Source organism: Ursus arctos, unplaced genomic scaffold (assembly GCF_023065955.2).
Source record: "Ursus arctos isolate Adak ecotype North America unplaced genomic scaffold, UrsArc2.0 scaffold_9, whole genome shotgun sequence".
Classification (NCBI taxonomy): domain Eukaryota; kingdom Metazoa; phylum Chordata; class Mammalia; order Carnivora; family Ursidae; genus Ursus; species Ursus arctos.
Genome location: NW_026623111.1, coordinates 65,799,230 through 65,823,615, shown reverse-complemented (window position 1 = coordinate 65,823,615; position 24,386 = coordinate 65,799,230). Strand labels below are relative to the sequence as shown.

Here is a 24,386-nt window from a genome sequence, read left to right as displayed (position 1 = left end):
ATGTCCACTCTCCTCACTTTTACTCAACATAGTACTGGAAGTCTAAGCCACAGCAATCAGACAAGAAAAATAAAAGGCATCCATATTGGTAAAAGTTAAAACTGATGAGGACATGACACATAGAAAATTCTAAAGACTCCACCAAATAACTATTAGATGTAATAAATGAATTCAGTAAAGTTACAGGATACAAAATTAATACCTAGAAATCAGTAGTGTTTCTACACACTAATAATGAGGTAGCAGAAAGAGAAATTAAGAAACCAACACCATTTACAATTGCACCAGAAAGAATAATACCTAGGAATAAACTTAACGAAAGAGGTGAAAGACCTGGACTCTGAAAACAAAAAAACATTAATGAAAAAAGACTGAAGATGACACAAACAAATGGAAAGATATTCCATGCTCAAGGATCATAATAGTATTGTTAAATTGTTCATATTACCCAAAGCAATCTACAGATTCAATGCAATTCCTATCAAATACCCACAAGATTTTTCACAGAACTAGAACAAATAATTTGTATGGAACCTCAAAAGATCCCAAATAGCCAAAGCAATCTTGGGGGACAAGGAGGAAGCTGAAGATATCAGGCTCCTGGGTTTCAAGATATACCACAAAACTCTAGTAATCAAAACAGTATGGTACAAACACAAAAACAGACACATAGATCAATGGAACAGAATAGAGACCCCATAAATAAACCCATGATTATATGGTCAATTAATCTATGACAAAGGAGGCAAGAATGTAAAATGAGAAAGACAGTCTCTTCAATAAATGGTGCTGGAAAAACTGGATAGCTACAGACAAAAGAAACTGGACCACTTCTTAACGCCATACACAAAAGTAAACTCAAAATGGATTTAAGACCTAAATGTGAGACCCAAAACCATAAAAATCTGAGAAGAGAGCACAGGCAGTAATTTTTCTGATATCAGCCACATCAACATTTTTCTAGATGTGTCTCCTAAGGCAAGGGAAACAAAAGCTAAAATAAACTATTGGGAATACCTCAAAATTAAAAGCTTTTCTACAGCAAAGGAAACCGTCAACAAAACAAAAGGCAACTGACTAAATGGGAGAAGATATTTGTAAATGATATATCCAATAAGGGATGAATATCCAAAATACATAAAGAACTTCTATAACTCAACACCAAAAAAGCAAACAATCTAGTTTAAAAATGGGTGAGGACCTGAATACACATTTTTCCAAAGAAGACATACAGTAGGTAAATATGAAAAGATGCTCAACATCACTAATCATCAGGGAAATGCAGGAAACAGTTGACAAAACCAAAAGACAACTGACAGAATGGGAGAAGATATTTACAAATGTCCTAGCAGATAAAGGGCTAGTATCCAAAATCTGTAAAGAACTTAGTCAATGCCTAAAGAACAAATAATCCAATCAAGAAATGGGCAAAAGACATGAACAGACATTTCGCCAAAGAAGACATCCAAATGGTCAACAGACACATGAAAAAATGTTCAATATCGCTCAGCATCAGGGAAATACAAATCGAAACCACAATGAGATACACCTCACATCAGTCAGAATGGCTAAAATTAACAGGATAGGGAACAACAGATGTTGGCAAGAATGCAGAGAAAGGGGGACCCTCCTACACTGTTGGTGGGAATGCAAGCTGGTGCAGCCATTCTGGAAAAACAATATGGAGATTCCTCAAAAAGTTGAAAACAGAGCTACCCTACGATGCAGCAACTGCCCTACTGGGTATTTACCCCAAAGATACAGACATAGTGACAAGAAAGGGCACATGTACCCCAATGTTCATAGCAGCAATGTACACAATAACCAAACTATGGAAGGAGCTGAGATGCCCTTCAACAGATGAATGGATAAAGAAGATGTGGTCCATATATACAATGGAATATTACTCAGCCATCAGAAAGGATGAATACCCACCATTTGCATCCACATGGATGGAACTGGAGGGAGTATTATGCTAAGTGAAATAAGTCAAGCAGAGAAAGACAATTATCATATGATTTCACTCATATGTGGAACATAAGGAATAGCGCAGAGGACCACAAGGGAAGGGAGGGAAAACTGAATGGGAAGAAATCAGAGAAGGAGACAAACCATGAGAGACTCTAGACTCCGGGAACCAAACTGAGGGTTACAGAAGGGAGGTGCTTGGGGGGGATGGGGTAGCCAGGTGATGGGTATTAAGGAGGGCATGTGTGGTGATGAGCACTGGGTGTTACACGCAACTGATGAATCATTGAACACTACATCAAAAACTAATGATGTACTATATGCTGGCTAACTGAACACAATAAAAAAAAATTTTTAAATAATAAAGTGTAGAACAACACTGGCATAGTGCACAGATTCTAATAGTCTTCACTCCAAAACTAAGTGGTTCTGGAGGTACAGTCCTCTGTGAACAGTTATTTGTAACATCTTTCTAAAGATTTCATCAATATCCTTTGAGATAATATCCAGGATGTTTGGGGAAAAAATTCTTAATTATGAATTAATTTTAGCTAAATTTAATTTTATATATCCACTGATTTTCTCAAATTCAAAGTATTCAAGTCATACCTTCTCCTTAATGGTTTTTTTATTTTTTCTAAGGATTTTATTTATTTGTCAGAGAGCACAAGCAGGGGGAGTGGCAGGCAGAGGGAGAGGGAGAAGCAGGCTCCCCACTGAACAAGAGCCCAGTGTGGGACTCGATCCCAGGACCCTGAGATCATGACCTTAGCCAAAGGCAGATGCTTAACCAACTGAGCCACCCAGGTGTCCCACCTTAAGGGTTTTTAACAAAAATCAAAATAGCCATGCATACACACTAACATGCATATCACTGGTCAGCTAAAGAGATGGTAAGGTGATGATATTAAGAGTCACACATCTTAAGCTTATTCACTCAACACTACTCATTTGTAATTACATGGCTGCTCTGGTTCAAAGAGCCTCAAGTCCAAATCACCAAGATCTTTTAAAAACGTATCTAGACTCTAGAGAAAATGTTTGCCTTATTATTTTCAGTCTCATTGATTTTCTCTTCGCCATCAGGCAAATTCATTTTACAACAAAATTATCTAAATGTCAGAATGACTTTCTGGGTCTTTGTCAGTGAGTCGTTCTGTATGATATTAGACAAGTCATTTAGTCTCATGGGCCATGGTGAGGGGGTCAGACCTGGAGATAAACTACATTCTATTTTAATAAAATTCTGTATCGGGGGCGCCTGGGTGGCACAGCGGTTGAGCGTCTGCCTTCGGCTCAGGGCATGATCCCAGCGTTATGGGATCGAGCCCCACATCAGGCTCCTCCGCTATGAGCCTGCTTCTTCCTCTCCCACTCCCCCTGCTTGTGTTCCCTCTCTCGCTGGCTGTCTCTATCTCTGTCGAATAAATAAATAAAATCTTTAAAAAAAATAAAATAAAATTCTGTATCAATGAAATAGCTTGGGCTGTCTCTGCTGTTTAAATCTGCTAAGACCTACACCTTCCAAAAGTCACCTGACCACTGCAGAACTAAAATTCTGAAGGACTCTTTGAATATTGTTTTACAAAACAATTCCAAAGATTTTCACAGCGTAATTTGAGAGAAAGGTATACATGTGTCAACACAGCACACTTTGTCCTCACTCCTGTTCTAAAGTCAAATTCCACCTGCTAGACTAAGCCCATGAATGTTGTTAACCACTTCAGGAATCACCAGTAAGGCCTCAAGACTCAGCAAACAAAACACTGAAGCTGGGAAAGTATCTCTGAGAAGCACTGTGTGTGAATGTGCGTGTTCTCAGCCTCTCGCCCGTTCATCCGACAAGTACGTACCGGGAACCTAAATGCCAGGCCTGGCACGAGGCGCTGGGTATTAAAAAAATAAAAGACACGACGAAGGTTGTTTATGGTCTCACAGGACCACATTTAGGCCACATGTAAAATGATAACAGATACAAAATACTATGCATGCTTTCTATTAGATGCTTCATCATTTAACCCAGTAGCTCCTAGGAAGCTTGCGTCAGGAAACTACGTTCGCAGGACTCTAATCGTGCCAATAGCCTGTGTGATACTGTACTGTGGTTCTGCAAAATATCACCATTGCTGGAAACTGGCCAAGTGCATAAGGGATACCCTTGGCAGTTCCTACAACTACATGTAAATACATGATTATCTCAACAAAAAGTACATTTTAAGCCAATAATGTGGGACACAAAAGCAATTTTTCATAGACTGTCATAAAGAGCAGCTGGTTTCTAAGATCAACCCACAATATCTTTATTTTTTAATGTATAACCCACCCTCTTAGCATTAAATACAAACCTCAGTGGCTCAGGCCCTCCTCGTATTTAGCATAAGCTACAGCAGCAGCTTCCTGTCTGCTCATCTCCCAACTCATCCTTCACTTCACTACAGATCTAGTTATACCATCTCTTAACTCAAAATCCCCCCGCGGTTTCTTAGGGATAAAATCCAAACCCTTCCCATGACACGTAAGGCTTCTCAAGATGTGCTCCTGCCCCCCTTTCCAAGCTTTAGTGCGTGCTCCCAGCCCTGAACATGGAATCCTCTCTCATTTCCGAGGCTTGCACAGCTGCTTCCTCTGTGTGGAATGCCCCTTCCCACCATCCACCTAGCAAATCCTGCTTGTTCTTAACTTTTCGTGACACCTACCACCCCTTTCCAAGGCCTTCTATGGTCTCCAACAGAGCAGAGTCCTCCTGACCCTGCATGTACTTACAGGTCCTTGTTCACATTTCAGCAGTGCACGAGGGAACTCATGTCCCACCAGTTCCAAGACCCCGGAAGGCATGCTATCACCCTTGTTTCCCTCTCTGTCCTCAACACCACTCATGGTACCTAGCATTTGGAAAGCACTCATATGTTTGCTTAAAAATGACATGGGGATGACTGGGAATGAGCATTTATGATTCCAACAGCCTAAAATACCAAGTGGTAAGCTATTTCTATGGCAGAAATTAGTCAGAAAAAAAGAAGAAATATTGATTTTACTTTGGAAAAACAGAGTCAGAAAGTTTAGTGTATGAAGCAAACAATTCCTAAAATTTAGCGCATATATCACATGTAAAATAAAACAAAGAAAATAAATTCCATTGTCTTTACCCACTCAATGGGGAAGTTATTCTCAAATATTCGTTGCAGCAAATCCCAAAGGGAAAGTAAGAAAAGGAAATAGCAGTCACCTTATTTCCTCACATTCTACCTCCAGTATTGCTATACTCAAATCAATAAAGATGTAACTGCAGCTATGAAAAAATGAGCTTTAGATGTGCTGATATAAAATCATCCATAAACGGCATTAAGTGGGGAAAAAACAGATACAGAATAGTCCGTTCTCATTTGTATATTTTTAAAAAACAAGGGTGGAGAAGATATAAATATGTAAGCTTGAATACTCAAACTTTCTGCAATAGTAGTGGCCAGGCCCTGGAGATTATAAATAAAGCTCTGAGGCAGGTGGGGGATTTCACTGAATACTCCATTTTAGTCCAAATTTCTACTATGGGCATGTATGAGATGTTTGTTTTTAAAATCTAGTTAAAACAAAAAAACACAACCCACCTAAGGACTGTTGAAGCACTTGGCTTTTGGCACACTTCTGTTCAGAACCAGCCCTGGTGCTCTAAGACATCCAAGCCCCAAGGAGGGGCCAGACGTGCTGTTGGAGCCAGCAGCCAGCACGGGCTGCGGCCGTGAGCGAGCCACCTCAGACATTCAGCACTACCTCCGTCCGACCGCAGTCGTAAGAGAGGCCCTAAGTCAGAGCTGCCCGGTGAAGCCAAGCCAATCCACGGGATCAGGAGAGAAACAATACACTGTTTTAAGCCAAGGAAAAAACAGCAAAACTAGTTAAGGATTTCCGCCTTCAAATGCAGGTTGATTACATGCATTCATTCTATTCAATCCCGGCAGTCCACTAAATTCACGTTAAATGAAATTAAGGGGATGCCTGGCTGGCTCAGTCGGTAGTGCATGTGAATCTTGATCTTGGGGCTGTGAGTTCAAGTCCCAGGCCGGGTGTGGAGACTACTTGAAAAAAAAGAGAAAGAAAGAAATTAAGGTGAAAACTCACAGAGTGAAGAAAACTGAAGAAATGTCAAGGAAAACAGAAGAGACATGGCTGCAAAATTGGAAGCTGGAGAACAGGATAACTTTTAGCAGAGCTGAGAAAACAGGGACTAGTAGTATTTTCTAGAGAAAACTGAACAGAAAAGACTCATTGGAAGGCCAGGTAGGGCCTAGGCTCCCAGACTGGAGTACTAAGTAAAAGTCTACTAATAATGATTGCAAGCCCTAGCCAAAGCAGTCAACTGCGAGAATATTTTTAGAAATGTATGAACACACAACATTTACCTTCCAAGCACATTTCACAGGAAACTACTGGAGGCCATGCTTCCACAAAACAAGGATGTCGACCCAGAAATGGAAGATGCGGGATAGAAGAAACGAGGTGGCCAAATCAGGAGGACACTGAGGCACTGGGCTACAAGCAGACAGTCCAAATGTGACAGGGCTACAGAGTTTCTAGGACAGAGGTCTCAAGGTAAAAAAGAAACTGATATACTGATTTTTGTGAACATTGGAAAAAACGACCAATACACATTTGAATAGACCCAGAAGAGAAAAGAAGGATTCCTAAATGGAAATTTACGGATGTGGAAAGGAGAAGGTGAAGCAGTTACTAAGTTCAGAAAAAGCAAAAAGTTGTGTAAGAACAGAAATGCAATCACAGATACTATTTCGTGCTCCAGGAAGTGATGTTTTAGGTATCTGTTTAACAATGTCAACAACGACAATAACAAACTGTGGAGAAGAGACAAAGTTATAATAGGAAGTCAACAGGTAACACCTAATATAAATTAAGAAATGAGCATATTGCTTAAAAAATGGGAAAAAATCTGTAAGTGGTGAGGTGCAGGTTGTTGTTTACATTTTGTTTTAAAACTGATTTTTTAAGTGGACATGTATTAATGCTACAATGATTTATATTTTCACTAATCCTAATGCTGTTATTCAGCAATTCCAAGAATGGTCGTATGAAATAATGTAAAATTGTTGGGTTCAGTAGCAGGAGCCATTATAGGCACTTTTCTTGCTAAAAATTGTTTTTAAAATTCAAAATACCAATACAGTCTTGCCAGTCTATACATAAATGGGAAGGCACTGTATTCTTCTCTCTTGTAACAGTAACAATCCATCCCCAAATCTACCTTACATTTAACAATGCAAATCAAACCTGTTAGCTTGGTAAGTGTGGTAAACCACTCAAAGTTTCTACCAAGAAAAAAAAATGTCACAAATGTACTTTGATAAAAACAGAATTAGTGTCGTGTTTTTCTCTCCAAATTTTAGCTGTTATCAGTCATCATTAATCTATGATTCTTCTAAAATGATTCAAATTTAAAACTGAATGACTACCTAAAATGAGTAATTTCTTGTGACCTTCAAAGAATAGAAATACCTTTCAGTCTTTTCCCAAGAATATACTTTCTTTAGATGCCTTAGTAATAATTTTTAAAAATATTGTAACAAACTCAGAAAACTGGACTAAACACACAAAAAATCCTGAATGTAAAAAGAGGAAAACTCTTTAGAAAATACAGATTCCCCCTACCCCCAAAAATAATTCTCTGAAAATTACTATTATCATTTCAGACTGTATTTCACTTTCTGACTTCCTAGATTCAGAAACAAAATCGAGACCAGGATCTGAAGAAGGCTTTATTAAAGCAGAAGCACCATGAAGAACACAACAACTGAATAAAACGACATAATTCTAGAGGACCTGACGTACTTCCCATACACTCTGCGTATTTCTAGTTTAATGAGAAATGGAAAAGAGTCACCCATATCATGCTCAGTTTCCCCAAAATTGTACGGAGAAGAATTTATTTATTGAAAAACTCTTAGGATCTAAAACAGTAACAATTAAGAGCTAAAGTAAAAACTCAAAGTTCATATCCTCCTTTAAAATGAAAAATAGTGGGGGCACCTGGGTGGCTCAGACAGTTAAGTGTCCGATTCTTGATTTCGGCTCAGGTCACGATCTCAGGGTCCTGAGATCAAGCCTTGAGTTGGGCTCCACACTCAGTGGGGAGTCTGCTTGAGATTCTCTCCCTCCCTCTCCCTCTGTCCCTCCCCCTGCTCGCTCCCTCTCTCTCTCCCTCTCTAAAATAAATACAATCTTTAAAAATGAAATCATAAAAACAGATGATAAAGTATACTATAAACAAATATGTATATATATTTATATAAGTTTATATATATATATATATATATATATATAAATGTATACAAAGAATATATAATAAACCATGTCAGTAAAACTAAATATCCTGATTAAGGCTATAGGAACACTATTTTCTAGGTACAAATAAAACAATATATATGCAAAAATTTCTTTGTAAATTATACTTGGTTAACAATCAATCCATATATTTAAAAGTTTCTTTACTACAGTTTCCAAAGAAAATTTGAAAGCTGTGGACTATTAAACAAGTATGTACTTTTATTAGTCACATTAGGGAGTAACTGCAGTTTAAAACCACAATGAGAGAAACACCTTTATATATGGGACAATTAAAAAGAGAAGCTGGGTTAAACTGTAACAGATGAAGGGTGTTATGAATTTAAATCATGTAAGTAAAAATAAAGATGTAAAATATACTAGCTATGTATCAATACTGACTATTTTCCTTACCTGCCAGATAGAGGGCAAATGATATAAATCTATGATAGCGAATGAGGAACTGAAGTTGCTCTTCTCTTTGAACAAATGTAGCAAAATAATCAGCTACAGTCTCTCCGTAGAAGAAGTAGTTTACACACAGTAGAAAGTACCTATAATTTAAAAACAATTAGCTTTTTTATACTTGAAGCCTTTTTCCCTCTCAGACTCAACGAAACTATTCTTTACATTTTGATGACACAAAGATCAAAAACCAAATTCAAAAGACACGTTCAGGATATTCCATCAAAACACGTTTTCTGCTTTTGAACTTAATTTCAAATGTATCAGTCAACAAAAATTTACTGAATATAGCTCATGCCTGTACTTAGGTCAAAATCTTTCTTTTTGCTTTCTTTTCTTTCTTCTTCTTCTTCTTTTTTTTTTTTTTTTTTTTTTTTACTTAGGTCAAAGTCTAATGCCAGAGACAGATAATTGGGAAACAATGTAAAAAATACTACACACACACACACACACACACACACACACACACACACATTCAGTACTGTTTATAATGAAAATTCGCTCCCAACTACTCACAGCTCTAAAGCTTGTTAATAGTGGAGATCCTTGCCAAATTCCCACCTGCCCTGAGGAAGATCAACAGGGAAAGCAGGAAGAGGTAATTCAACCTCTGACCTCTCTCCTCACTGCCCTGTGCATATTGGTGTCTTTCTCCCTCTCCTCCATGTTCCAGATGGACTCCAGTGGCACAGTAATGCTTAAGAGGTAATGGTGGGGGGTGGGAGCAAGCAGCAGGTAAACATCTCTGAGAGAAACTTCTTAAAACTGTGTAAATCACCTGCCTCCCCCCCCCCCCCCCCAGCTCTGGTATGCCCTTTCCGCCAAGGGAAAGGTTGAACCCACGACATTTCGTTGATGGCAGCTTGTGTGAGTCAGGAAAAAAGGCTGAGAAATACTGCCTCAGAGTTCCTCTGTGCTCATTCTTTGAAGGGCAGAGTCCCAGGTGGCCAGGAGAGCAGCGGAGGAAAGGAGCGATTTCCCTTTGAGCTGTCATGGATGGAATCAGACTCCACTGTTTTCAAAGTAAAGTATTCTCATTTCTATCAGCTGCATTACCCTTTTCTATTCTCCTACAATGGAATCTGTCTTTGACCCCTCTGTAAGGCTATCAAGGCCCCCTCTCGCCCACCAGCCCAACTTTTTTGCCCACTATCGTGCTCAGGAGAGCCAGGAACATCTCTCCATCTGCGGCACGTGCCTCGGCGGTCCCCTGTCCAGAACCTGACGGGTGCAGCTTCGCCAAGGCAGAACACTCCTCTCTATCCAAAACTTGTCTTTAGTTCAAGTGCTGGTTTGTTTCTCACCTTCTCCACAAAGACTTCTACAATCACTGGAGCCCATCCCAACCTGCCTTTTCCCCCCTACACTTAGAATCTATCAATCCTGCATGGGTTAGCATTTAATTACTCTCCAACTGCTTACTCTATCTAACATTCCCCATAATTTTGCCCTTCGTGGAAAAACCTGCTATAAGGACAAATTAGCTATCACCAAAACCAAGAAACTATTTTTGGACCACTCTAAACCCCAAAGGTGATACATTTGTTTTCTTAAGACACCGGCCCCTCTGGCTGATACTAATCGAATAACTATACTCAAAGGCATGGCCAGTTAGGTCAATTATGAACAATCATATTGTCATGTTTCCCGGTCAAGGTCTTGATAACTTAAGAATTACACCTGAAAAGTTGTAAGAAGATACATAAAACTTGAAATAATAAAATCACATAACTTTTTTTTTTTTTTTTTTTTACTAATTTTTACATGCATTTGTACCCGCACAATATTCCATGGGCTGGTAATTACCAGTGCTATTTACGAGGCTGCCTTACATGGCCCCCTCAGAGAGTCTTACTCTTCCCTCCGACTACCCTCCGTGTAGCCTGTCATGGGGCCCAGGGCCTGAACGGAGATCAAACCAGAACAACAAAGGTAGGAGTCTCATCTCTCCTCTCACTGCCCTGCCCAGCCCCCAGGGCCTACAGGGACAGGCCAGGGAGGGTAGGAGGGAGACAGATACTCACCCTGGGCTTTCCTCCCCTTCAACAAAACGCTGATCACTCAAGAAACAGAACAGAATACCCACAACCATGTTCATATCTCATCTTTCACTCTTTGTAGAGATAATCTGATTTTGTGTGTGGTCTCATGTCAACCGAGGCAAAATAAAGCAAAAGATCACACATATTTCTAACATTTTACAAACTGAAACTTTGTTAAAACTGTAATTATAAAGGATATAAAAATGTGCCCAATATAATGTTTTTTTAAAGAGGACAATAGTGTATATATGAGTATATACAGATATAAAGTATCTCTGCAAAGACTGAAAGATGAGCTATGAAAATATTTGTGTTGGGATGGGAGACTTAAAGGTGACTGTCTTCTTTTCAAAATCCAATTACATTCTTTTTATTTATCTTCCTCCAAAAATCAATCTACACGGTCACCTGTGTGATACTGACTGATCAGGGTGCTTCCTTTACAAACTTCAGAAAAGAGCCCTAGTTTCTTACCTGAAACAGTTTTAAATTACTTACCAGCTTAATGTTCTAAACCACGGCAGGTCATAAGAGCGATAGACTCTATAACCTATAGTGATAATTTCATGGAAGCATTTCACTTGGATGCCTAGAACCTGAAACCAAGAGAACACATTAACATACATCTCTTAGTGTTTACATTTGTGCTTCATCATTTAATATGCAATTTGTTATCATAAGTATTTTAAAAATCTTTAGCCTACCCATTTTTAATTATTCTGAATGTCAGTTGCAAAAACTGAATAGTCAATGCTATTTGAATGATACTCAAATATCAAGTGATATTTCAAAGGGGTAAGCAAATCAATGTTTTATCCAAAAAGTGAGAGCCCCTTCCTGGGGTAGGAGGGAGCACTGTAGCTTAAAGTTTGAGGGATACAGTCTGGTTGGTCACAGACTAGGCTTTATCCCTCATTACTACGTCATTTTCTGAGTTCATCCTTCTTAAGATGGATGATCTTTTCGTCCATTTTATTTTTTGAGTTACCATAGGAAAACGATCATATGTGCAAGTTTGCTTATAAATATTTATTTTTAATCATACATCCTAGTATGCTTTCCAAGGATAGAGATACTGGCAGAACAAATGATTAAAACATCTTTCCCCTGCCACCCAGCAGGGTTTGGGCATGGTCTCTTCATTCTTCCAGCTGTGCCAACTCTCACATAGCCAGCTGCACACAGCTCTCATCAATCCAAGTGGGGCTACGCTGGCAAATCAGAAAACAGCCTCCCACATCTGCAGCCACTTCGGCCAGCCAATTGATTCTATGCAGTTTCTTCTGCACAGTGTCCTGTGTACATTCATAATAAATGGGTTAATATTTATGAATCCTTTTTTGATGGTCTATTTATACTTAGTAGTCCTTCCAACTGCCGTATCCACCAACCTGAGTTTAGGTAATCCCTGAGGATGTAGCATCATATCCAGTGCTTGGCTTAAGACAATTCCAACACTCAAAGAGCAAGTGACAAGTTGAACACTTATTGTCATGAACCGAGAGATTAAAATCTTTGTGAATATAGCACACAAACTATTTCAGCCTCTAGAGAGTATACCCAAGGGCTTGGTTTTGTACAGCTCTGGAGCGAAGAATGGATTTTATATTTTTCATACAAAACCCAAACATGATGTGACAAAGAGATACATGCTTCCTTAAAGCCTAAAATATTTTTACCTGCTTCTTTACTTAAGAAGCTTACCAAACTCTGCCCAAGAATATACTTCGATATTTCTTTTTAAGCTCTCCACAGTTTAGCTTTCCCACAGCTACTGTTCAGGATGTTCTTAAGTTGTGTTTCCCCATTATACCTATTACATGTCCAACCACATAAAGTAATTGTGTCCCCCAGCCGCATGATAAGAAAATATTAGGCCAAACTACTATAAATAGTTTTTTTAAGAAAAAAATCATTACTGCTTTATAACATAAAGACAAGAAGAAATTCAAATAGTGTCTTTCAAATCAGCTTTGAATATAATGTTGAAAGTCATTTTTTAAAATAATCACAGAAAGGGGACAATGATAGATGTTAAAATAAATGGCAAAGCCATGCTATTTATAGAACCAAGGGCTTTTAAAATACCAGAGGCACTGATGCAATTTCTATTTGCTAAATGAACACATTTGTTCAAGAACAACCATTAGCACTATACGTGGTATTTTACTGAGGGGGGGGGAACTACTTTTAATAGCACATACACATATATGTACATGATTGTCAATTACAGTTTGCAAGTAGAATCAATACAGAGCTACTGGAAAACAAGAGAAAACGGGGGATTCAAAAGAACAGAGCTAAAATCCTTAAAATATATGTGTATCTTCCAGGCTGGGTGATCACACAGACACTGATATTCCAGGCCATCAATACTGGTAGCAAAGCACATCGGTAGGACTCTGTTGGCCCAATAAACATGTTAAGAGCCTTAAAAACAACCACCAATATGTAAATACCTACTCTGCTAGTTACTGAGGATTCAGAGAAATAACACAGGACACCTGTCTTCAGAGAGGGGTAGTCTGTCAAGGGGGCACAGGTGGCTACAACACTGTGTGGAAACAGGCACGTGGATGTAAGCATGGCCAGACAGAACACCTGTGGCAGGCGCTGGGGCTAGGCTGCGGTTGGGACAGAGGAGAGGGATGTACAGAACCACAAATAAAGGAGAGGATGAGGCATGTTAGGGAACTACAAGAAGTTCAGAGTTGCTGAGACATGAAGATGGGGGTGAGAAGCAGAGAGAGACAAGCCTGGTCACAGAGTCACAGCAAACAGTATGAAGCACTACACAAAGAAGTTCATGCTGATCACTAAAGGCCATGATCAGATGTAGGTGTTGGGGATAAGAGAGGTGGAAAGAACGGACTGGAGAGGCAGCAAGGGTAGAGACAGGAAGGCAGCAAGATACCACCACCGGTCGAGTGTAGATGAACCTTTAACTGGGCCAGTGGCAGAGGGCCATGGTATAAGGAGTAAGACATCGAGGAGATAGAACTGGCTGGAATTGGTGGTTGAGGAAACTGGGGGTCTAAGGGAGAACGGGGAACGTGGAATAAGACCAGGGAAGGCTTCTGTGAAAGTAAACAGATTTATACAGAATGACTGGGGATGGAACAGAAGTTCAGATTTGGATATGCTGAGTTTGAACTATGGTCTCTATGAGTTATCCAAATAAAAGTGCCTATTTTCACTTTGGGAATCTATTCAAAGAAAATAATCCTCCATATGAAAAAGGTTTACATTCTAATATGTTCAGGATAGTGTTATTTACCATAAAGAAAAACCAAAACATAACCTGAATGTCTGAAAATAACACAGTAGTTCATAATTATGATGCATTCCATTCCACTAAGTCCATGAAGGTATTAAAGTTGACGGGTGGGAGGCGGTGCCTGGGTGGCTCAGTGAGTTAAGGGTCCAACTCTTGGTTTTGGTTCATATTATGATTTCATGGTTGTGGGATGGAGCCCCACATCTGGCTCCAAGCTGCGTGAGGAGTGTGCTTCAGAATCTCTCTCCCTCCCCCTCTACTCCTCCCCCTGCTCCCTGGCACACATGCGTGCTCTGTCTTTTACAAGATTTTATATTTTATTTGAGAGAGAGGGCACAAGCGGGGGGAGGGGCAGAGGGAGCGGGAGAAGCAGACTCTGCTGAGCAGGAAGCCTGACCCACGGCTGGATCCCAGGACCCGGAGATCATGACCTGAACTGAAGGCAGATGCTTAACTGACTGAACCACCCAGGCGTCCCTAAAACAATTTTTTTTTTAATGATGTTGATGGTTGTAAAGACGGTGGAACAACACAAAACACTCGATATAATATTTAGTTCAAAAAGCAGGATACAAAAGTCTAATCACATTATCATTACAACTATGATTTTTAAAGCATAAAAAAGGGATAAAAGAAAATATACTAAGTAGCACTATTAACTGGGTTTTGGTAGTTGATGATAGGGATAGGTTTCCCAAAGTAATTTTAACACACTTGTATAACTCGTGTATGTGAGAGAAAAAAAAAACTATTTAAAACTAAATTACATAATGTGAATTAAAACCTATAGAAATTTCCAAGAAAATGGGGGGGGAAACCTCTTATACTCTCTGCCTTTAAATCAAAATATGCTGTAGTATCTCCATCACTTAGAAAGTATGATTGTAAGCTATGAATGCAACAACTAAAAAAGTATTACAAGTGGAAGGCTGAGGGAAAAAAGCTCCTTTTATTTTAAGGAACATCTTATTATTCATTACTCATATTATGAGCTCCATCTTAAAGTAGTAGCTACCATTCCCTAGAAATAAGTTTTTAATAAGACTCTCTTGAATTAGTCATTTATGAGTGCTGATATCGTAGAGCAAATGCAAGCTAGACACGATGCATAATTCTCAAAACATAAATGACCTAGTTAGGGATATGAGTATAAATAGGACTTTAAAACACATCCATTGAGTACCAACAGTGTGCACATGTGTGTGCGTGCATGTCCTCCACATCTCCTTCACATGAGTATCACAAATACGACGTGAGTACGTACGCATGTGCACAGTGCGCGTGCGTATGCGTGCGTGCGTACAATTAACCTGAATGAGAGCAGTAAGGTCAAAGCTACCTTCACTACATCGTTAACGTTCTCCGCTGATCAAGCTCACCGAGGAAAGGAAGAACCTGTAATAAAATGTATTTCCCTTTCGTAGTAGAAAAAAATGAACAAGAAAGCCCAAGCACGTTAGGTGTGCGCTTATCAGTCTCTTTTTGAAAATCAGAATCCAAATATACAAGGATGTCTTTAAAGGTGTTTTGAATTTTCTCATAAATGGGTGGTTAAAAACTAGCCTTCATCCACAAATTCTGGCCCGAGTTACCACACCGAACAGTTTAGTTTGGAGAACAATGGAACTTACTCACAGGAAGCCCCCCAAACCGGCCTGAGTCCGTGTACTGAGGATGCCCCTGTTCTATGGGAATACGAATGTAAACGGTCCCCAATATTTTCACTGGCTTCCCAGTGCTTCACAAATCCCAAACTGCTTCACACAGTATTGCAAGGCCCTCCATAATCTGATCCCCAATTTTTTTTCCAAGTTCAAAGGCCCTGTGCTCCAGGAAAAGGGCACCGCTCGCCCTTTCCTGACACATCTAGCCGTTCAGACCTTTGCTCACCGTGCGCACTCCACCCTGATACACCCTCAGGTCCGCTGAAAGGTCCCCTCCTCCACAAAGCCTTACAGAGCTGTCTGCTATCACCCAATCCCTTCGCCCCCTGGCCTACCACTCAGCACACAGCACTGAAAAGTGCTCTGCACACACTCACTCCTGAAAGGCCCAAATTCTGAGGCAGGTGGTGGTCGCTGGCACTCATCGGCCTCCGTGGGTTCACACTGAGACGACTAGGAGTGGCTCTTCCATGGGCTCACACCTGGGCACTGCTCACACCAGCCTATCTGGCTTGTAGGCTCAGCATCTTCCAGCCTCACATTAAAGCTGTCCTATCCACTCTCCATTGTTCCTTTGTAAGAAAAAGTTCTTTATCATGTCAACAAACTAACAGAACAGAGAACATGATTTCTTATTCACTGCTGTTACCCTGATATCCCCAAGGAAGTACAAAATTAATGAGGGGACAAAAAGAAAGTGAAAGGGCTTTATGGCACTAATAAGAGCTGCTTTAAGTGCTTTTAGGAGGTGATGGGCATGAGAGACTATGGACTCTGAGAAACAAACTGAGGGCTTCAGAGGGGAGGGGGGTGGGGGAATGGGATAGGCTGGTGATGGGTAGTAAGGAGGGCATGTATTGCATGGCGCGCTGGGTGTTATACGCAACAAATGAATCATCGAACTTTACATCAAAAAGCAGGGATGTACTGTATGGTGACTAACATAATAAAAAATATTATTATAATAAAAAAAAGAAAGAGAACTTTATCAACAGCAGAAAAAAAAAGGAGGTGATGGGATTTTTTCCCCAATCGTGTCTAATTTCACTTCAGAACTTATTTATTCTTTTACAGACTGAAAGGAAAACTATGTCCTATCGCCCATACTTCTCACGGTGAATAGGACTGCGCGTGGAGGGGAGCAGACAGGTCAGACAGGTAAGCATCTAAGTGGGCAAGAGCAGCCAGAGATCGGGGTGGTGAGTGCGAAAGAGACTAGGCAAATGGAGACCAGATGATGAAAAAGAAACAACAAAAAAGAGGGACATGTGCATCTGGCTGAGAGCAGGCTCTCCCTGGGCACTGAGAAACACGCTCGGCACCCACTAAGTGCTTGATGCATCTGTCAAACAAGGGCATTTCTCCTTCCCACTCCCACCACTTTGGGCTTCAAGTATTCATGAGTCTTTGGATATCAAGGCTTTTATACACAGGAATCTTCTGCTGTGACCCTCCTGCCCCCTCCTCCCCCTCTCGCCTCACCTGCTGAGGCTTCAAACTGCAGCCCACGGGTGGGGCAGAATACCTCTGGAAAGTCTTCTGTCTCCCCCCTTGCTCTCACAGCATCTTATTCTTTTTTTTTTCAAATGCTTATTGCAGTTTGTAATTATGTTTCTGATCAGTTCTTTAAAGTGTAGACAGTAAACTCCCTGAGGGAAGAGATGAGTGTGCTTTCCTTAGCACCCCCATCCCATACCCCGAATTAGGGTAATGCCTGGCACATGGCAGGCACCCTGGAAGCATGTGCTAAATGAATGAATTAAAAGCTTAAAATATCTGCTTGGCTTCAAGACTTCCCATACACAACAAAATCCCAAACGCCCAGAACGGCTTCTGCTCCTCTCTGGTCTCATCCCTAGGTACCCTCCAAAGGCACAGTTTGCAAACCCCCAACAAACCGCATTCTCTCATTACCTCCACGTCTGGTTTCTGATGTCCCCACCTTGGACTGCCCTCCCCTGTCCAGTCTCTTCTTCAGGACTCAACGTTGGCATCACCTCTTCTGGAAGTCCTCCCTGTTCTCTCTCTCTCTCTCAGGCTGGATTAGATACTTTTTTACTGTGCTCAACCAACAAGTTCTATCACAGCACTCACCCACTTACGTACTATACTATTTACTCATATGGTCACTTCTATATCTCTGCCATTAGACTGAGTTCCTTGAAGTGAAGAATCTAGCTAATAGTCCTATACGATAAAGTCGTGTGTGTGTGAACTCATTAGCAATATTCAACGCTTGGCAAAATGTATTTATTATGCATACTTGGTCTCTGCTGAGCGAACACACTGAATGGCTATTTTGCAAACAGAAAAGATTCGTCCAGGTAATTTCATGAACTAGAAGATGCTTAAGGGAACTAAATTTGCTGTTACCAAACCATGAACTACCTTCTTTTTTATGACAGGCTCATATTACTTCAATCAAATCAGTGCTGAAAAACAAAGCAAGAGATACTCAGGGAAATGTGAAACACTTACAAGAAGCATCAGCATAAAGGATCCCATATAAATGATCAGGAAAAACACTGAAATCATAGTTAGAGTAAGAATTCCACGGATCCACCAGTTTTTCCACCTACAAAGAAAATGTTTATAAAGTTAGTATTTAATGTATTCTTTCTTAAAGTTTTTTTGTGTGGTTTCAGTATTACCAGACTTACATGGATTTTCCCTAACTCTACTTTAAGAATCCCTTACTTCACCTTATATAATAACAACAAAAACCAAAAGCAAACAAACAGCATCTCTTCACTTACTCGGAGCTAAATTAAGTGTAAAAATCATGTTAGCCAAAGAAAGAAAGGAATTTTTGTTCAAGCGTGATTAAGGATGAATCACTAGGCTAGCCAGTGAGATGGTCAATGTGGATATGTGCACATCCCACCAGGGTCATTCGGAAGGGAAGAAGGCAGGTGCAAAAGCCCTCTGAAAAGACACTCTGTCCTTTGGGGGGGGGAGTAGGAAAAAAACAATAACGATTTTATTAAGGTGGTTTAGACAGAGAACACAGCCTTCTAATGACAGAAAGTAAAGAAAGGTTAATGCAGAAGTGAAACTGCAGAGCACAGCGACTTCAGCGACATGAAGAAGGCACGAGAAGGTCAGTCACTGAGGGCAAGACCAGACTGACGGTCATTTCCTTTTAGTGCTCAAAGCGTGCTGCTGGCTCTCCTCACTTAGGGACAAGGGCCGTAAGTACAAAAGTGCTTCCTCACCCTTGGGCCTCCGCGTGTTCCTCAGAGCAGAGCTCTGCCGTCTGCCCAGCTAGGCTGAGCCTGATCTCCCTCGGTCCTCTGGCTGCCAGAAGGGCCGGGGTTTTGCCCAGTGGCCCTCCCTCCACACCCGGGACACTCACACTTCATCCCCAGCATACTTTACAAATATTGTCACTCTTTCTGTGGCCATGTTATGAAAAATGCCAGCTGCCACTGTGTAAAACCAAAAGGATTCTAATAATACCTATATATGAACATTTCTGAATCTAAAATTGTCTTCCTCCTGGTTTTATTTATTCTACACTCATTTTACACTGAACTCACAGTAAAGTTTTCCTTTAAGACTTCTCTGATTTCTCTTAATTCAAATGACAACATTGACATTATGTTACAAGAGATCTGGGTTCACCTTAAAGTATAGTAACATATATATGCTGTGTTCTAAACACAGGCCTTCACCCTCCTGTCTATAAAAAGAAATACTAGCTGACTTCATCCATTTATCAAGTATTGACTACATTCCCTGCTTTCAACCACTCTCCTATACAGTCTAGATATTTTTCTTTTTTTTTTTTTTTAAAGATTTTATTTATTTATTCGACAGAGATAGAGACAGCCAGCGAGAGAGAGAACACAAGAAGGGGGAGTGGGAGAGGAAGAAGCAGGCTCATAGTGGAGGAGCCTGATGTGGGGCTTGATCCCACAACGCCGGGATCACGCCCTGAGCCGAAGGCAGACACCCAACCGCTGTGCCACCCAGGTGCCCCAGTCTAGATATTTCTTAAATATCCCTTTTATAATGTCATTTCCGCACTCAAGATCTAAAATGCCAACAACATTAAGTTGAAACTCTTTCGTCTAGCTTCCCAGGTTTTTCATGAGGTGGCCAAATTGTACTTACCTGACTTTATTTCCCTCTACTGTGTAACAAACTATGTAGACTCATAAATTTCTCATGAGACTGTAAGTTTCAGGACAGAACTGAAGTGAGCAGAGAATCAAAAAATGCTATGGCTGAAAGGTTCCATTTAGTTTTATAGACATAACTCTTTGTGGATTAATGAATAGACTGGGAACTGGGCTAGGTCACAGAGCTAGTCAGAGGTAAAGGACCAAAACCCAGTCTCCTGATAATAATCCTGTCCTGTGTGCATGAAACCCAGAAGCATATTTAGCTCTCCTTTATAACTGATCCTCAGACTCGGAATTGTTCAGAACCTACAGAAGAGGACAGTATGTAAGTGTCAGAAATCAGTCCCCTTGGGGCGCCTGGGTGGCTCAGGAGTTAAGCGTCTGCCTTCGGCTCAGGGCATGATCCCGGGTCCTGGGATCGAGCTCCGCATTGGGCTCCCTGCTCCGCTGGGAGCCTGCTTCTTCCTCTCCCACACCTGCTTGTGTTCCCTCTTTCGCTGGCTGTCTCTCTCTCTGTCAAATAAATAAATAAAGTCTTAAAAAAAAAAAATCAGTCCCCAGGTGAATGTTGCCAATATCCGTATGTTCCTTTGTTAGATGTCTGGCTTTGAACTTCAGAGGATGGTACCTGTTGAGAACCAGAGATCTTAAACAGAAAACCTACTTTCTTCATATCATCCACAAATTCCTTGGTAACTGATAACCTGAGCCCTCAAGGAACATATCCTATCTGGTTATCTTTTATATGGCTTTTCCCCCTTCCAGAAAAATTCCCCTCCCCCAACAAGGTCAAAGAGTTAACTCCCTTGATTATTCTTTTTCTTTTTTTTTTTAAAGATTTTATTTATTTATGTGACAGAGAGACAGCCAGCGAGAGAGGGAACACAGCAGGGGGAGTGGGAGAGGAAGAAGCAGGCCCACAGCGGAAGAGCCTGATGTGGGACTCGATCCCTGATCGCCAGGATCACGCCCTGAGCCGAAGGCAGACGCTTTTAACGACTGCGCCACCCAGGCGCCCCTCCCTTGATTATTCTAATAGATTCCCCAAATCTCCTAAGAATACCTAATACTAAGGTAAGCACATAAAAGAATATACTTAAATATAACATATATATCCATTGATGCAGCAACAGAAAGTCATCTTTTAAGAGAGAACCACTAAATTCAAAACAGAGCATGATATGAGGGATAAAAAAAGTTACTAAAAACCAGAGGATAGCCTGACTCTGAATTCAAAATTCTTGATTTCGTTTACCACACTACCATGATCACATTAATAAAAGTCTTAATTTTGAGTCCAAGTCATCACCTCATGATTGCTTTGAAAAAAGGAACTCAGAATCAGTAAAGGAGAACTGCATTCAAGTCTCATGTCTCCAGGACCTACATAAGTTAGAAATGAGATTTCTAAAAAGTATATAATTAAGCAGTATCCTTAAAAGTGATTATCTAAAGTAGTTATACACTAATTGCTCAAATCGTTCATGAGATGTACAATGCTTTACTGTTACGACAAACATTAAGTGGTTTTTATTTCAAAAGTAATGACAATTTTTTAAAAAAATTATTTTCCTAGTGGCACAAACATCATGAGTCATCAAGAACCTGGGTTGGCAAGGCAGTTCAGCTGAGCCAAGAATTGGTATACAGAGATACTCGTCAAGAATGAGCAAGAATTCTGTGGACCATCTGGCAAAGAGTTTTGAGAAAATCCATCTATCAGCTTTTGAAGGAAGTGAACAGGAAGTGTGCAAGTTCCTGAGTGAAGAAAAATGCATCATACAGCGTAAAAGCACCAAGTATAAGGCTACGCCTGGATGTTTCCTTGGCTTCTCAATCTCAGTGGTAATAACATTCTGAGCCAGAGAATTCTTTGTTGTGAAGAGCTGTTCTGTGTACTGCAGGATGTTTAACGTCCTCCCTGGTCTCTCCCCACTACATGCTAATAGCGCTCTCTCTCTTAACAACCTAAAATGTCTCAAATGCCACAAATGATCAAATGCCACATGTCCACTCGTGTAGTCTGGGGGGGGGGGTCAAGACATTGTCCCTGGATGAGAACTACTAACCTAGACTGATAGCTTAAGGAGAGCTTCACTAACAGACAACCAGACTTAACTGGTAATGACTATTCATTCACACAGACCCACACACAAGTCACAAAACAGACTGGGACAATTTGCCAAGTGACTGAAAACCTTCAGGCCTCTTCCAATTTCAACAGCTTATGCTCTGCTTGATATTCTATATTAAAGACTTAAAAATGAGCATAATCTTAACCTAGCTACAAAGAAAAACGCTTAATACAGACTTGTTTTTAATCGTTAAAATTTGGAAACCAGCTAAATGCCCAGCAATAACCGTTTAGTTGAGTAAATGGAACTACAGTCATACAATGGAACATATCATGCAGTCATTACAAATATTTAAGCATATTTAATGATGTTGCTCCTAAAACTGCAGAATGAAAATGTAAATAGGTAGGAAACAGTACAATACCATTTTTATATTATACACCCCCACACACACACATATATGCACAATGCATAAGAAAAAAAGCTTCGAACAGTAGATATCACAATATTATAAATGTCAGTATTTTGGGGGAAGGATTATAGGACTCTTCCCCCTGCAATTCATGTACTTTTAAAATGTAATTAGTATGTTTAATCCCATGCATCTACAACTTCTAAATCTTTGTAAGACAGATCATTTTAAAAAGAGCCTAAAATAAGATAGATTTTGAAACATTCATGTAGCCTTTAGGGCAAAGTTTGAGAAGACTGAAACTGGTTATATTATTGTTCATTTTTAAAAACCAATTCTTTTATGAACAGAGCACAACACCTAGGGTCCCAATGTGGTTCTGTCACTTACTAGCTGCATGACCCGTGGCACATAACATTTCTGTGCCTCAATTTCCTCATGTATAAAACAGGTTTATACAATTGAACCTGTGTGACAGGGTTGCTGTGAGAATAGCCAATGTGTGTGAAGAGCCTGGAGTAGTGCCTGGCACATAGCGTGTGCTCAATAAATACCAGCTGCTATTACTTGCTACTGTTACTTTATGCCAGGAAAAAAAAACCCTCATTATTAAGGAAAATCTACTAAAGATGACACACAGGAATCCAGCATCATTCTTATATAACATTAATAAAAAAAAATTTCAGATCTGAGATAGACCTGATAAGATTTTAAAGCAAACGTACATCTGTGAATGAGGTCGGAAAAACTGAGATGAAGAACTATCAAAATAATAATCATGTTTTCTGTCTTGAACAGCAAAAAGTTGTTCTATTGGTTAAAAATATATGAAAACTTCTGTTTGAACCAATCTATTCAAATACAGTTATCTGCTAGGAATTAAAAACAGAAAAACTTATATTACATTTATTAGATATGACTAACCAGTGTTTTTTGTTACGACCTTTGGGTAGTCAAATCAACTTAGTAAGTCACATCCAACATTTTTGTTCAATATAGAATATCAAACAAAAGAAATCAGAGGGTATCACACACAGTAATAGCGAGAACTGCTTTATAATATTTTTGCAACAGTTAAAATACACATTTGTGTGTCTCGGGATGTGGTGTAAACTGTATCTCTTACTGTGTGTCACAGTCAAAAAAGCTGGAAAAACACTGTTCTATACCAACATTTAAGATTTCACACATTAATCAGGATAAAAGCTTATATTTATTTTGCTTTTATAAATTTTATAATTCATATTAGTAAAGCATACAATGGAGGGCAATATAAGAGTAGCTCAAATTTGGTGGTGACCAAACATTCAAAACTATAGCAAACATAAAATGGTAATGGGTTACAGAGTTTGGGCTGATTATTTAAAACTCAGTTAAAAGAAAAAAAATGACCTATTTCTATCTGGCATTTGAAAAACAGGGAACAGAGAATATGGAATTTTCTTTATTCGATGTTCCAATACCAGAAAAGGTAACCTGATCTGGTAAATGGATCACTCCCTTGAGAAATCTGACAAATTAGGGCAAGAGCCCCAGGTCTGCATCTTCCTAGCTCTGAAACCTTCCCCAGTTAACCTCTCAGACTTGGTTTCCTCATACTTCACAAGACTGTAAGGATTAAAGGAAAGAACGTACACCAAGCACTTAGTACCATGCCTCCCGTACGGTGAAAAAGTATAAGCCTTCTCTTTCACAGCTCCAAAACTTAGAAAAAGTGAGATGTATGACATCAACCAGCATAACCTCACAACTTCTCTCGAGCACCCATTCCAGTCATCTTCATCCAATCATACCTTGAAGATAAACCAGATAGAGCTTTCTTGAGGATCTCAGGGGTTCTATCTGAAGACGGTGGAATTTCTGGAATATCAGAATCTGTTCTGGAATCCAAATCTCCGTATCTGTCATCAATATCTGTTTCCTAAAATTAAGTAAAAAGGAAAATCACTTTGCAAAATTGAAAAAAAAAAAAAAGCACTTGCTTGTCAACGCATTTATTTACTGCTCAGTGTGTCAAATCTCGGTT

The 24,386-nt window shown here is 39.9% G+C and overlaps 1 protein-coding gene across 1 annotated transcript in view; it reads right to left on the bottom strand.

Annotated features, from left to right (window-relative positions):
- Positions 1-24,386, bottom strand: part of CDS1 (CDP-diacylglycerol synthase 1) — a 60,711-nt gene that overhangs the window by 21,438 nt on the left and 14,887 nt on the right. The window contains exons 2-5 of the mRNA XM_026509816.4: positions 24,154-24,281; positions 18,225-18,321; positions 11,304-11,401; positions 8,713-8,852 (exon numbers count right to left, since the gene is read on the bottom strand). Of these exons, the coding sequence (XP_026365601.1) occupies positions 8,713-8,852; positions 11,304-11,401; positions 18,225-18,321; positions 24,154-24,281 (463 nt within the window). The remainder of the gene's footprint in view (positions 1-8,712; positions 8,853-11,303; positions 11,402-18,224; positions 18,322-24,153; positions 24,282-24,386) is intronic.